This window comes from Dendroctonus ponderosae, unplaced genomic scaffold, assembly GCF_020466585.1.
Source record: "Dendroctonus ponderosae isolate FM_Combo_2020 unplaced genomic scaffold, Dpon_F_20191213v2 Dpon_F_20191213_6, whole genome shotgun sequence".
Lineage (NCBI taxonomy): Eukaryota > Metazoa > Arthropoda > Insecta > Coleoptera > Curculionidae > Dendroctonus > Dendroctonus ponderosae.
The window spans coordinates 11565431-11581305 of NW_026018814.1; the positions used below are offsets into that span (position 1 = coordinate 11565431).

At 32.5% G+C, this 15875-nt stretch overlaps 1 protein-coding gene and 1 long non-coding RNA gene across 3 annotated transcripts; one reads left to right on the plus strand and one right to left on the minus strand.

The window, feature by feature from the left end:
- Positions 1–379: 379 nt before the first annotated feature.
- On the minus strand, positions 380–3495 carry LOC125504924. Its single transcript, XR_007281807.1, has 2 exons — positions 3203–3495; positions 380–1581 (listed from the first exon to the last, which is right to left on the minus strand). It is a non-coding gene; the product is annotated as an uncharacterized LOC125504924 (long non-coding RNA).
- A 346-nt stretch (positions 3496–3841) lies between these two features.
- Positions 3842–11880, plus strand: LOC109545129 (protein krasavietz). 2 transcript variants are annotated; one of them, XM_019915628.2, is made up of 9 exons: positions 3843–4081; positions 6259–6329; positions 7253–7429; positions 8873–9033; positions 9587–9733; positions 9821–9964; positions 10444–10695; positions 10851–11177; positions 11468–11880. In XM_019915628.2, the coding sequence occupies exons 2-8, from the start codon at positions 6269–6271 to the stop codon at positions 11175–11177; spliced, it is 1269 nt and encodes a 422-aa protein (XP_019771187.1). In that variant the 5' UTR covers positions 3843–4081; positions 6259–6268; the 3' UTR covers positions 11468–11880. The 2 variants fall into 2 exon arrangements, with proteins under 2 accessions (XP_019771188.1, XP_019771187.1); XM_019915629.2 differs by lacking the exon at positions 11468–11880 and having other exon boundaries at positions 3842–4081; positions 10851–11336.
- The last annotated feature ends 3995 nt before the right edge of the window (positions 11881–15875 follow it).

Sequence of the window (15875 nt, forward strand, 5' to 3'; positions counted from 1 at the left end):
GACTGGCAATGAATGATAAAATGAGACATCAACATAAATTTACTAGCACCAAAAGATGTAACCTAACAAGATATGCTTTATTGCGGCAAGTTTTCGACGCATATCCATTTTATTTAAAAAACTGGAACGACAAAAATATGATTAATGTGATATGAATCAATGAAGTGAATATTTATTAAATTGTAATCAGAATAAATGTGCAATTTTATGTAATATCGTAGTCTAGTACCAGATCGCGAGGAATAACTTTCAAGGTACAAAATAGAAAATAAAATAAAAACTCGATACCTACTGCAAGTTATTCACCTGCTTGGGATAGGATTAAAGGAATGTAAGGAATAACAAAACATATATTTTCTGGGAATATTGAAACAAAAACTCACAATTTTTTACGTTTTTATATTATTTGAAACAAATCGTTGATGTAATTACAATAATGCTTAGACAACATTAGTTGTCACAGTTAGCCACATGTTTACGGGGATCTACTCTGTAAATGACCCCCAGAAATAGATTCTACAATTATGTGTTAATTAATCGTAGATTCTATTTCAAAAAATATTTCATTTTCAGTTTTAAAGAATACGAAATTTCCTGTTAGCGCAGATCGTCAGAAAAAATCACAAAAAACATTGGGACACCCTATATACAATAGTTGCCGATGTAGGTTTGAAGTTAAAAAAAGGGAATCTTGAAATATTTGAATTTGAGAAAATTGAATATAAATATGGGTTTGGACGCGTTTCATTTCCAAGATGCAGGGAGTTCAGTTAAATAGCTTTAAAACGCTTTAAGTAGCTGATTTGAATGAACATTTATCAAACAATAACATAACATAATCATGTCATAACATAACATAACATCATAATCAAAACTTTTCACGAACGATTTCAGCAATAATAAGGGTGTTAATGCCAAAATATTGTATTTTGGCAGTTTTTTCTTAACGCTCTACAGTTTTCCTAAGGAAATAAATCAATGTTTTGTTGTCAATCAAGTTATAACTAAACCCTGTCCCAAATCGGAATAACAAATAAAAAAAAAAGGTTGCAGATATGCAGATTATATTCGAACAACTCATAAAACTTTCCACTATTTATAAAAACAACCCCAGTCACACAAATGCAAACATATGCGTGAATAGCTATAGCTTTTAACATTTGCCTTTTAGTTATCAGACATTGAAACATTTAATAGCAAGAGTAGCATATGCTGTAACCTTTGTCGGTAAGATTAAAGGCACACTTTGTACAAAATTGTTGGTCGCATTTCTCACAATTTTCACAGCAATCACAGCATAGCAGTTTGTCACAATAACAGCATTTTACATCACACTCTCCCACTTTGGTACACTGACTACAAATTATTGAGTGAGATGATGATTTCCTAGTTTCAGTACTATCTTTCGCCAATTTGGCGCTGAAATGATTGGAAGCCCCTATAAACAACAGTTGTAATGCTCTCTCAGACGACGGAGACATAATTCTGCGGCCTTTTCCTCCCATATTAATCTCCTGCTTTTTAATGGGGTGCACGTTTTCGGTAAAAGGACAGAGTCGCTTTGACATGGTCTACTGAGATCTAAAAAGTTCAAACAATTAGTTTGATTTAACTTAATTAAACTAATTTATAGCAAAAAATTAATCGTACTATTTTTGAACATTTTTTTCTGTTGGGCATGACTATGAAACTTTTGCAAATGCATACTTTATTTCGGTTTAAACGGCAATACACTTTTTTTTAAGATGCCTATACGTAGCTGAATGTTCAATAAAATTAAGTACATTATTACTTTGGTCTAAGATTGGTTGGAGAATTTGAGTAAAACTAGAGTTAATTCGTTCTAATTCCAAATTAGATAAATGTTCGTATAACACAAGCTCAATAAACGCGATAAACTTGTGGCAAATATATATTGTTTGATTTGCATGAACTATATTTATATTATCATACGTGTCATATTTCCGTTTCCCCTTTGGCCACGTAAATTTAACATTCTCGAGTAAATAGTACAAAACCTTTTGCAAAAATATTAAAAGTGTTTTTAGCTTTATCATGTAAGTTTTAATTCAAAACTACGTTTAGCCAAATTCTGTTACACGCAGTTTTTCAGACCAAAATTATAAAGATTTATGGACTTTATAGAAACTGTAAGATACCAAACCTTGGACTAGAGAGAAACATGCATAGAAAATGAGATAATGAATGGAAGTAATATGCTGAGCATTCTAGTTCTAAACCAGCAATAATTAAACAGAAGGAAAAAATCCTTAGGATTTGCATTAATGAGCTTCAATTTACTGTACTTGAAGCTTTGTAAATTGCAACAAATAAAGAAAAATGGAGAAACTGCTGCTTCCACATTTTGTAGCCAGTAAAGGATGGATTAATTGTTTGAGGAACCGCTCATCCTTATAAAACTTAAAAATAGAACGTGAAATTGAACAAACCGATCAAAAAACTAAAAAGAATGTAACGGAATCAAAAGAATAATTGAAGGGGATGCATATATTTCTAAAACATCCTTATGTCCGCGGTTAATAGTTCTTGCTGATGACGAAAAAAGCATTGTTTAATCGGTATTAATGTTTAAATATTAGCGTATGTAAGAAGTTAATTTTTAAGTTAACTCACAAATTATGCAGGGACAAAACCATAACACAAATATGTTTCAACAAATAGAAAATCTAGCACATTTACAGGGCCCCTTAAACAGGGAGCATTTTGTAGATGAAGCTGACGAAGGGGTCACAGTCTAACATACAAATTTTATCAGGTGCTTCAAACTTGAAGCAGCTTCAACAGCGTTTGTGGGACGATTTCTTTTAAAAAAACGGTTAAAAACAATCGAACTGCGGGCATTGGACAACACTTTTAAGCTAATCTGTAGTGTAGTGGTTTAATGCTTGGGGGGTACAAAAACTTAAAAATCAGATAAATCATATATGATAGTAAAGGAATTCTGTTTGAGAATAACGTGAGCATATTGTTAACGTTGATACTGTCGAGAGCCTGATCAAGTAGACATTTTTTCGAAGTAGTTCCTTAGTATTACATAAATTTGAAGACGATATATTTATTTCTGAAGATTTTATGGATTACTTATATGGAGGTCATATGTATTGTCCTTTTTTATGTTTAAAGGGTAAAAAATTGGAGCAAACCCCAATACCGCTTAAATAAAATTCCACTGTTTACTTACCTGACGACTACTCAGAACTAGAATTAAAAATTAACCGTAACAAGAAAGACGGTCTGCAAATATCACTAGAAATATTTCAAGCAGGTATAGAAAAGTTATAGTCAGTAAATAATAATAATAGAAATATAACCTGTAAAAAAGTACTGACAACAGCTGATTTTAACATAGTGCATTCAGGTCGACCAACACTGTAATCAAATAAATGTCTTCTATGTGGAGTTCAGCCGTACTTCAACATAAGCTTAACTTCTATATCTAGATATTCAGAATGACTGACTTAGAAAAGTTCTATGATTGCAAGACACCCTCCGTGCTGACATGCAAATCTTTGGAAAATTAAAAATCAGTTAACATATTGGCGGCCTTGTTCTATTGGTTAACCTGGATAGGAAATTCTATTCCAGCATAGCCAATATTCTATGAAATTCATTAATTTCTTCTAATTAAAGCGTTTTTTTTGTAAAAAACTGATTTCCTTTGCACAAAAATTAGTTTTAGATTGTGCCCTGTTCAATGACTGGGACTCTAAACTACCGGTTTTACTCACACGTGGGTTTTCATTAGCAACTCAAAGTCACCTCATGTCAATCTTTTACTAAATTTTGTTAATTGCAATGTGACATATTTCCTACAAGACACTTTCAACGTTTATTTTTGTTTAGGAAAATCTTTCGAGTGGTTAATTGAAATATCGGAGATTTTTGAAAAATTTGCGGTTGTTTTTGAATCGCCCGCCTTTCGTTATATCGATCGTCTTGTCGTTGTCCCAACGTCGCAGACAAGGAAGGAATTCTCACTGCGTGTTCGTTCCTTTTAAGAAGGAGACGTCTAGAAATTTGGTGTAGCTGTGTGAGGTGCTTTTCATAAAACAGTAAGAACGTAAGTATTTGCCCTTATTAATTCAATTAAACTAGATTAAAACGATCCTAAATTTCCGCTGGATTGTTTGGAAACGAACATTCCATCCATTGTAGAGCCATTTTGTGAAAATTTCTTGGAATACTGTATTGCTAATGGTGGATCACAATGGTCATGCTTGGGGTATTTTTGAGCAGGTTCATTTTGGTTGCTAATTCACCAGGATTCAGGACATGTTTTCAAGTAAATGATGTGGTTGGGTTTCACTTTCAGAGATTAATTTTAGCCACGCATTCTAAATACTAAAGGACCAAAGGTTGGGTGGCAAATCTACCATTCTCTTAGTCGTATGTCGTTGACCTGTTTTATTCCTTTATGCCGTTATACTTTTCAGTAATACTACTTTCAGTGACTTGGCTTTCTGCACTTTATCAATACATTTCTCTGGCCACAATTGTTTTTATCGAATTTTTTCTCAATAAATCATGACCTTGCCATGGCTCACTTTCATTTAAAAATGGGGGCATCACCTTTTCAATAACTTTGCTTTATTTTTCTGTACCGTTCCTTAAATTGCCAAAATGCCATTCTCCATAGTCTTAAGCTTTCGCAAGGTGTTTTTCCCAGTTGCTCCACGTCTGAAGGATAATTGCATTAATTGAGAAGAACATACTGCTGACTTTAGTGACTTTGAACTTTATTGTTTTTCTTTGTGGTGTCAACCTACTATATTTTACTCGGAACTTGATTTAATGCCAACTAATCAATCATTTAATCTCAGAAATTCACTGGTTTGAGTTTTTAGGCCAATAAAATGTGTTATGAATTAGTTTAGCTCAAAACATATCATATCTAGTCTTTAATATAGTCATTATTATTCAATTATAGTCATATCTAGTCCTTAATGTTAAGACATATCCTTTATATACGTGCAACACTATTTGAGTTCAGAAAAACTAACTTGAACAAATATACCTAGTTAGTTTCGGAATTATGTTTAAACCTTCAAAGCTTTTCTTTTTCAAAGTCTTAAGTCAACACTGCAACTTATATTTGGTTAACCGATTACTTTTCAACTTTTATTGAATTAAATAACAACTAAGTAATAGTACCTATATAAAACAACGTGCTTCCACATGTAAATATCTTGGAAATCAACATATTTTACTTAATAATTAAACTTTCCAATGCTACATGGTAACATTTCATTGATGATTTCACACACTTTTTTAATGTAAATTTGTCCGATTTTTTTACAATATTGTTGAATTCTTACAGTGACCAACCGCCAACCGATTACAATTGAAAATGATTAAATATCTAATACTTAATGCAGATTACTGACTGAATATTTGCAATTTGCATGGGAACAGTATTTTTTGCGTCACCGAATTAGATTTGTATAATGATTATTAATGCGATTTGGATAATTCGTTACAAGCAAACCAACATTGAGCCTGTCCCTTTTGTATTAATGAGTTAATAACGGCCATCTTAATTAGTTTTAAATTAACATTTTTCACCAATCAGTTTCGAAAGCGATTAGATGATGCATAATATGCACCTTCATCGATGCAGGAAATACTTAAATCTATTCAGAAATTACGTGTATTCAAAGATGAAATAATTTTTTTGCATTTAAAACATACGTTCTCATTAGAAGATTTCTAACTGCACTATAATTTGAAGTGAAATCCAGTATAAATGTAATTTTTACTGATTGAATATTTATTGCAAATTATCAGAAATATATTTATTTTCTGCTCTATTTTTTGCGATATTGTCTTATTTAATTAATTTCACCTGTGCAAAAGTACACTTGTGCAATGAAAATAAATCAATTTGTTTTTACACGTTCTGCATTCTTTAACTACTTCGTTACGTTGTGATAATAAACGTTCAGTATTTGATACTTAATTGTTTTCATTTAGGTTGAGCGAATATTTGTATAGTTTCTTTGGGTTATCGTTCAATTTTTCGTGCTATATTGTACAATACATTCGATAAAGGTTGTGAGTAACATGCACTGTATTGAAACAAAGAACCGATAAATTATTTGTTAATAGTATGATTCACCCAGTTTCAACTTTTGAATCTTAAAATAACTTCCATCTTGAGATTATTGCTTTAAAGGTATTTTTGTATTAGATCATTTGTTATATAAGTTAAGGCAGTTAAATGTAGAACTTTTTTTTCAGAAATTTTTGTATGAGTCAGAAGGTAGAAAAACCAGTCCTATCCGGTCAGCGCATCAAGACCAGAAAAAGAGGTATGTACTTTTAGATCATTAATTAACTTCTTCATCTTTCCCGTGATTACTAACTAAAAAGTTATAGGCATGGCTTTAACTAATCTTTACTTACTTTAATTGCAAAATTGCGGGTACCTACCAATCGAAGTTTAACTTATCCGTTTGATCGTCGTCATTTTATCGATGTGTGTGATTCACATATTTAACGACAACCAATGATTCTTCGAACATCGTATTAGCTTCATGTATTTTGTATTTTACAAGAGTTAAACAAATTTAAATGCAATCTGTTTACAAATACTTCGCAATGATATTTGCAGTAGATATTTATAATGTCACACCCAATAGAATCTCATGTAAATACATAGAAACTGTTCCTCCAGTCAAACGTTAATATGAGGAGTTCATCTAGTTAACTGCACCATTGAATTGCAATCTTTAACGGACACTTTGATTCTGGTTTTCGTGCCTGATTTAGCTAAAGCCTTCACTGCTTTCAATGTTAATTTTCAAAGGTTCAACATATTGTGGGACCATAGATCAATTGATGTAGATGAGTTATAATGGAAAATAGTTATAAATACGCGACTGATCAACGCGATTTTTAATAGAGCTTAATACTGGTTAGGTGTTTCCAATGCATATTGCATCTAAAAGTATGTCAAATATATTAAAGATTCAGCATCAATGCGGATGAATATTGTATGTGTTTTGCCACTGTATACTCCCTTTCCGTAATTGTGTTTCATTGTTATCTAGCTTCTCAGGAGATAAGGTTTCGTATGGCAGATTGAGTTTTCTAGAAATAATATTGTTTTCACAGAATCGTTCTCAATAAAGATTTCGTGTTTACGACCATGTAAAATACAAAAAGATCTTACGACTTGTTCCTTCCATGTATGTTCCTTGCTCATAAAATTATTTGTTTTAAACATTTTCAGATGAAAAAGAGAGGTATGATCCATGTGGGTTTAGGGATGCAATAATCTCTGGACTGGATAAATGCGCTAACGATTTCGAAGCAATATCACGTTATCTGGACGGTGCTGGAAACAAGCTTGATTATCGGCGTTATGGAGAGGGCCTTTTCGACATACTCATTGCTGGAGGCATTTTGGGTAAGTTAAATTATTAATTATTCAGAATTAATTCTGAAATTAAAACATTTTGTACTTATATGTATGTATATTACGGATTTATATGTTTACAGTTTTTATTTTCTTAAACAAAGGCGCAGATGAAATAGTGACATTGAAACTTTCTGTTGCATTTTACCATTTTTGACCATCCTATATATTTCGAAACAGCCACGAATTATGAACCTATTTTGCCACAAACTTTTTGCCCAAATTTACAATTAGTATGCTTTGAAAGGAAAATCCAGTTCTGACTCACCTTGTGTATATGTGTTATTAATTGAAGTCAAGCAATAAATCAGTGAATATTAGCCTAACCTGTTTGGGCGTAAGTTCTTGTGTCAATATTTTTGTTTAAGCAATTCCATAACGCAATCTACTGATTGTCATCTAGAATATTTATGAACAGATTTTCTACATGTAGGTAGTAGTTTTTTGCGAAGTAGGAATACGCGCTTAACGGATGTATTTTAAAATATACATACATTCCGTGAAACTTACTAACTATACACGTTCATCTTTCAAATTAGCATAATTTAAATAGAATAACGATTTTTTTATGACACTCACGAATCTGAGTGACATCAATATTTTGAAATACTCCCTGATTTATCGCAAGTTTTGTGCAAACAATATAACAACCAGAGTGGTCTTCTGTATTATTATTTTAAGTTTTAAAATATCGTTTTGCCAATAAAGCTCCTTCTGTGCCCTACCTTGAATATAGGTAGTCACATGCTGTTTCACAAATCGAATAGGAGTGTTATGCAAATCCCACAATGAATCGAACCAATATGGATTATTAGTATAATTATTTTTATCGTGAATATATAAATCTCACATGCAAGAACTCAAGCCCAGCTGCTCGCATGTTGAAAACAGGCCTTAGGTATAGGCATTGTAGCATTGTAACTACTATTCCCAAGTTCCGATTGTTATTTGAGTTATTTGCCCTTGAATAAAGTAGGGTGTTTGGTGCAGGTAAAAATATTTCCAAGTGGGTCACACTGAAACATGAAATCTGTCATATGCTTTGACAAAATACGAGAATTTGGAATTATTTCAGAATGAATTATACAGATACAATTTCAATTTAATCAAGTAGAATTTAGAAGATTTTGTTTGTTAGTGAGTCAAGGTGCATTTTTTACATTTTCTTGGAAAACGTGTCCGTATTTAAAAGAAATGCTGCCTAAAGATGCTCTTATAAAAATCTTTGAATTTAATTAAAATATCCTGTTTGAGTTGAGATGGGATTTAGGTACATATTTCACTTTACACATTTTATAATAGTAAGGACGTCAATAAACTACGTTACGCGTTGTATCGCTTGGAGAAGTCTTGTCTCAAGATAATCTTGAAACATTTTCTGCACTTAATAAATTTTTCTTATAAATTATTTTTTGCATTGGATGTTTTTTCCAGTTCCGGGGGGTACTTTATCCCAGGAAGGCGATGGCCCACACCAGACGGACGCCTGTATTTTTAACGCCTCGGACGAGATCAATATGGAAGAAATGAAGAACTGGGAGCAAGTGTTTATAAAGCTCATGAGACGTTACAAATACTTAGAAAAGCTGTTTCAAGTAAGTGAATTGTTTTTCTGAAACTCTTGAAATCTTGTTTATTAATGGATCAATTAAATAGGTCATCAGTTCACAGGTGAATCCTTGAACGTTTTGTTGAAAATTTGCCAAGCTATTCAAATATTTAGCAATGATTGATTGTTGCGATCGTCCCAATGATTAGTTCGTATAAGCTGATATGAATTAATTAGTTGAAGAGTTTTCATGCGAATTCAAATTCATAGTTACACCATTCGTATGCACCGAATTAGTCATCCAGTCGTGCATATTCAATGCTTTTGATAACAGATATGAATTGAATTTAAAAGATTTCCACCGTTTAGTGTGGCTGTTTCTAATCAGTCACTGCAATTTTTTAATGTGAAAATATTCTGAATTCATATATGTATGTTTTTGGCAAAAAAGTTTGCTACAATTAGTTTACAAAACTTATAAAATGCTTAGATTAGCTTTGCCCTGTTAATGTACAGGTATTTTCAGACAACTACTTGTTTATCGTTTAGAACAGGTGGCCACTAACGCACAATTTTCTAAGGAGAAATTTCTTTTACAGGATGAAATCAAGAAGATTTTAATGTTTGTAAAGTATTTCAAAGAGACTGATCGCAAGAAGTTAGCCGCTATGCTGGCGTTATGGATTTCGAATGGTAGCGTTCCTTTTGCGGCTGTGCTCGTTCTCAACAATTCTCATCTTATCAAGGTAAGACAAGCACTTTTTCACATGGTCTAAATGTTTATGAACAGGAACGTATAAAATTGAGTTAATTTGACATTTTGTCTGTCCTAGGACCATTTGGCTTTGGACTTTTTAATTAACATATTCAAATATTGGCAAACGGAGAGAGGCACCAACTCTCTAATATCTGCTGTTCGAAAAGCCAATCTGGAGCAGCATTTCTCAACGTTTATCCCTGACACGAAGCAATCACAGGTATTGTAATATGTGTTTACATCCGTAGATTAGTTCGCTGTGTTTTATTTTAATCTGCAAAATCTACAATATAAAAATAACTATACTTGTCCTTTACATGGCCACTCTAAAGCAACCGTTATTAAAAGATCGATTTAGTTCAGCGTGCTTGGATTATACGTTTTCAATATCTCAGTATCTATGCTCAACAGGGCAAGTTTGAAGCGAGATTTACTTAAATAACTTATCGAGTTCTAAAAAATCTTTTGTTCTACTTAATTCTTAACCAATGATGAAATATAATTCTGATAAAATACTATGTTTTTTCGGAGTAACTCTCATTGGGAAATCAAATAACACCAGTACTGGCATTCTTCGATATTAATTCTTTGAATGTTATCGTGAGTTGTCACATTTGAAGTATCTTCGATACTCTACTAGGAATCTTTGGCACAATTTAGCGTAATATGAATTGACTGATTTTCATTGATCTTCAATAGGTGTACTTCAGAAATGCTTTCCAAGACAATGGGCTCGACGAAATTCTCAAACTGTACGAGGATCAACATCAACAGGTTGCCAAGAAAGAGTTACAAACTCTCTTGGGTGATGCTTTGTCTGAAAATAAACCTCAACGCGAAATAATCGCAGAACTTAAAGAAATTGCCCTAAAGGACAATATTCAAGAACATGAGACTGTGTGCATCATATGGACCACTGTCATGGACATACCCGAATGGTCCAAAAAAGAGGTATGTTTTTGAAGTGGTTTTATCTTATAGTTCTTAGTAAGGGTTTCAGGAAAATTTACATTTTTTAATTTTTGCGTCTGATGCATTATAACTAATCTGCAAAGAGTAAAGAATGTGGAATTTTAATTTGAATTGAGATAACTTTTTTGTTATAGGAATTGGTCACCGATCAGGCCGTCCGCCACATCAAGCAGTATACCGTCCTGTTTTCGGCTTTCGCGCAAGGTGCTCGAGCTGAACTTTCCCTCGTTCTCAAAGTACAAGAGTACTGCTACTCTAACATGACGTTTATGCGTGCGTTCCAAAAGATAATCATGTTATTCTACAAAACGGACGTCATTTCTGAGCAAACGATTCTTAAGTGGTATCGACAGGACTACAGTGTTAAAGGCAAAATGATGTTTGTCGACCAGATGAAACAATTTGTCGAATGGCTACAAAACGCCGAAGAAGAGAGCGATTCGGACGCTGAAAGCGACTAGGTATGAAGTTTTAACTTCAGTTTAATGCAGTTTTCCTGATTGAAAATAATTTTATTATTGTTTAAGTTTAATAAATGACATATACTGTGACTTATAAATGCATTGTCCTCAACCAATCATCTGTAAAAATATTAAAGTTTTAATAAACCTTAAAGGTTGTATGCTTGTTTTTATCATTCAAGTGCATTTTATTTGGACAATTGGATTTCAAAGTAAAAAGGATAATAAAATATGTAAATCAAAAATATGTTTTTACTGCATCCTCTAACATTGTTTCCATTGTGTTTCAGACCAAACATCATCAGAAAAACTAGTGCCACCAATATGACCCATAAAAAAAACGGTAACATTTTTTCCAATGTATATACCATTTTAAACTATATAATTATATAAATAATACATATGTATAAACATTCTGGTGCCTTACTGTGTTGGTGTGCGCTGACAGGCAATAGAGAGCAGATAAAGTTTTGTATAAAGAACGGAGTTACTAAAATAAACGGAAAATATCGTGCATCGGAAAAAATGGTATTTGTATCAACTTATAATAACGCCAATGAATTACGAGGAACTTACTATTATATATGATGTTTTACTGTCAATTTTTTTAATATACAGAAGAAAACTTACGCCTTTTGAGTTTCTTTAGTTTGAGTTATGTGTTCTTTTGTACTATTATATAATAAATATTTTTACAGTTGGAGAGTATCAGTGTTTCCATTATTCTGTTTTTAATCTACCTGATAGGTAAAATTTCGACTCGGACTAATTGTTTCTGGTGTCTTTTTTGTAAGTGTTTTTATCGACTTCTAATCGAGCCTGCTGTGTGGTATAAATTCGAAAAAGTGTGGCCGTAAATCCTATAAAAACCAAGCGTCACCGATAATATTAAGTAAAACCTATCAATTCGTCTTCAAAACCATAAAGTTTTCGGATTACATGGACCATATAACCTGGCTCCATTGATATGCTCCATTAATAAAAGATCATATTCCCCGTTCAGTAACTGCATCGAACGTGCACGGAAATTTTAAGCGAGTTTGTAAAGTTCACAAAGAGCTTTTGGCGACCCAATTCGGCTTTAATTGACCGAGTGAAAAACCCCGGTTATATACAAAAAGTAATACTGTAATTTATAATAATAGTGGCTGATTTTAAAACGCACAAAGTAAATTTTGGCAACAAACTAGTTTTAACATTATCGATTGATAATAGCGGATTCGTTGGTAATTTAACTGTCTGGTCGGCGACAAATATTTAGTATTTATTATTTAAAAAGAGAGAAAGTTTTATAAAAGAAAAACTTTTCTCCCAAAAGCAAAGCGGAGGGTCTCTTGAATCCGTCACTACACTTTATAATCATACTTTGAACGAATTATCTAAACGATATTAAGACCATCGCACGTCGTAATTTTTTTTAGTTAACGAGAATTTGTATCCTTTTTATTATCCAATCAATATGAAAGTGGAAAAATAGAAAAACTTGTAGTTATTTAACTGAATGCTTGATCTAAATATAGCTAAAACCTCACAATGTTGATTTTCCATCACTACATCCGGAACGTGTATGAAGTATTAAGAGTACAGATAATTCAGTAACGTGATTGATTTGTTTTAATAAAAGACTGAAAAATTCGAAGCTTTGCTAAAGTGATTTTCAAATTTACTCGAAGCTCAAGTTTTACTAAATAAAGCGAACTACTTCGAATTGTAATTCGTTTATATCGGCTTCCCTCAATCAATTCAGGCACGGCTGTTTATAAGTGAGACTTCGCATCGAGTATAATACAAATCAGGAAAATTATAAGTGTTTTAAGCACTTTTACAGAAATAATCTCCAATTCGTTGAATTTTCGAGTTCGCTTCAATAAATCAAAATTATCTGTTTAGATAAATATGTTTCTTTATAATTACGTTTACTGATTCAAGAACACAGCAATGTATAAATGCATAGACTGGGCAGGGTTAGAACATAAATCATGCAATAATAAATAATAAGCTAATATGCTAATGCCTAATGCAATAATAAAGGCAGTAACTGACCGGACTCAGCATTAGAATTGTTAGTCAACAATCCAATTATCGGAAAATCCGACGCAAACGGCATTGAACTCATTTTCAATGACCGGCTAAATAAAATTTCTGCATTCATTTTTACCACGTTTCTCATTTCTCTATTTCAAGCATGGGAAAGTTCCGATGGTTGATCAATCCAATAATATTGTTTTATGTGGATTATTTATTTATTATGCAGAATTGACTTTACAAGGGACTTTACACCCTTCGGCAAGGATACAGAGTAGAGTAACTATATACAGGGTGTTGCCTGGTGTACTGCTAAAGTATTTTTGTCTAACCATTTATTTGTATGCACATTTTTAAAGCGTTTAAAGCCTGTAGTGGTAGATATTCAGAAAAATAAATCGCATTTACCATTAAGTTGCTCAGATCTGCACTGAAAGAGTTGAATGAGTTGTAAAGTTCTCAAAAGCCTTCAGGAAGCTCTAAATTGTTTTAATTGACTAAAGGCGTAATGTATAATAATAAATGTGCGCAAGCTTTGAAAATTGCGTTTTCTTTGCTACAATTGCACTACCGGCCAAAAAAAATTGAAGAAATTAATTTTTTGTTCTTTATCATCTCTTATTGTTAAAATTTTGTATAAGCAAAAAGAATGTAGTCTTCTCCGGCCTTATTGGAGGAGATTCCGCGATTAGCAAATGCTCTGTGTCTCAAAGTTATGATATAAAAACCTCTTGGATTTTCTCAGTGGCACGCTTCGATTCCAAGAAATTATTACCAAACAATACTTCTCCGCGTTTCTAAACTGGATAAGAAGACAATAACAATGTTTTGAAAGCTAAAATGATGTAAACATTTTTCATTTCCCACATGTGGCCTTCAAAGTCGGAGAAAGTTTAAAATTGATAAAGCTTTATAAAAAAAGTAAAATTTAAAAAGACAAAGAAATAATAAACCTTGGAATTTAAACACTGTTAAAATTTAATTGCTTTATAACATGTAGCAAAGAGTTTCTACAATCATAATATATACATATATCAAATGAATAGTTCTCTGGATATTTCCAAACCATTAAAATCAGTCAAAAATCAAAGTTGGTTTTTCAGTTATTGCGCAATTATTGATGATTTAATTTCAACTTTGATGCATGTTTTGGCAAGGACGATTGACGTACATCCTTAGAGTATTTTTCGCTCGAAATTATAGACCGGATTAAGCGAAGTGCAAGTAAAACACTCTTCAGATGACTTATTTCGTGTTTATATTATATTATTGTGTTTATGTATTATATTTGTGGAAGTTTGCCTTTAAAAAGTAATACATTTTTTATGATAAACGAGTTAGTCAAAAGCAAGAAGTTTTGTCGAGTCACTGCCATACGAGATGCAGATGTTCATTTCTGGCATATAACAGTAAAGGGCATTTTGTGCTAAATATTTGAAAAATAAGTCATTAATTCTCAATGAATTGGTTTTTTTCATAAAAAGTTGTTATAAAAAATGTATGTTTTCCAAGTTTTTTTTTTTTCATACAGCTTTTGTATCGTACATTAGCCGTATCAATAATCAGTTATATCAATAAAGCGCATGCGATTTGTGGGTTTGCCTAACAAACAAAAGTTTACGTTAATAGTGGTTTTCTAAGTGTATATATTTTTGTTTTGTTTTGTTTTGTAATAGCAGTTTCTACTATTTGCTGTTTTTGTTTGTTCCATTCGACACCATTTTTTAAATCAACGAAATACTAAATTCAATAATTTATATTTTCAAATCAACTTTTTCTGAACAAAATTATAGCTGTGGTGACGCAGTCTATAAATAGTTTCGGAATTATTACAACGTGACAAAATAACCGAATTACTCAATAGCTTGTGGGTGCTTTGATCTAAAAGCTTTTGTGGCTATAAACGAACTTTATGGATAAAAGGTTTTCTTTAGTATTCACCATGGGGACCGAGCAACGGGGTAAAGATTCGCGTATCTTCTTTGAAATATCAGCTTTCTAGGCAAATTGCGTTATTCGCATTAAGAATTCTGATATATTTTCTAAAAAAAAATTTAATGTATTTCAAATACTTATCTAGTTGTGGGATTATTAGTACTCCATCATACGCAGACAAACGCGTCTGTAAACCGTCACTGTACAATTTCGAAACTGATCGGCTTCGCCCTGTGTATATAAAAAACTACTGCAAGCAATTCAATCAAGCATCAGTTCAGTAAACAATTCAGTAAACATCAGTCAGGGCAAACTCATGTCTAGTTTATCGGCGTCTTTAGAGGCTCAACCTTTCAGCATTGAAAACGAGAATACACTGAAACGTGTCGTCCTGTTGTAGCGTTTTCTATTTTACCACGGAAGATTGAGCCCATATTCGGCTGCTTCTTTGTACATTATTGTACATCACTATTTAACAAAAAGATATAAAGAAAAATGTTTCTTTGGGGCAACATCCATCCCGCTGATTATTAGCTTGTTGGCTTGTGATGATCGGATTAATTCAACGTTGGACATTCATTAATCTCCAAGTGTTGGGCTTCTACCACAACTATTTGTAACTCGACTTGTGCTCTATAAAATAGGCTCTCTTTCACAGATTTAGGGACCGCGCGAGTTGTTTAGGGGCGTTATCTGGCCGACCGCTCAAACAAAATTGGAGTCTGAGAGAGCGGCAGC

Bases quoted from the DNA above. Each gene is read 5' to 3' on its own strand.
- LOC109545129 (XM_019915629.2), top strand. From the start codon at position 6,269: ATGAGTCAGAAGGTAGAAAAACCAGTCCTATCCGGTCAGCGCATCAAG. The intron at 9,034-9,586 runs GTAAGTGAATTG...TTTCTTTTACAG, and splicing joins ACTTAGAAAAGCTGTTTCAA to GATGAAATCAAGAAGATTTT. The intron at 10,696-10,850 runs GTATGTTTTTGA...TTTTTGTTATAG, and splicing joins CCGAATGGTCCAAAAAAGAG to GAATTGGTCACCGATCAGGC.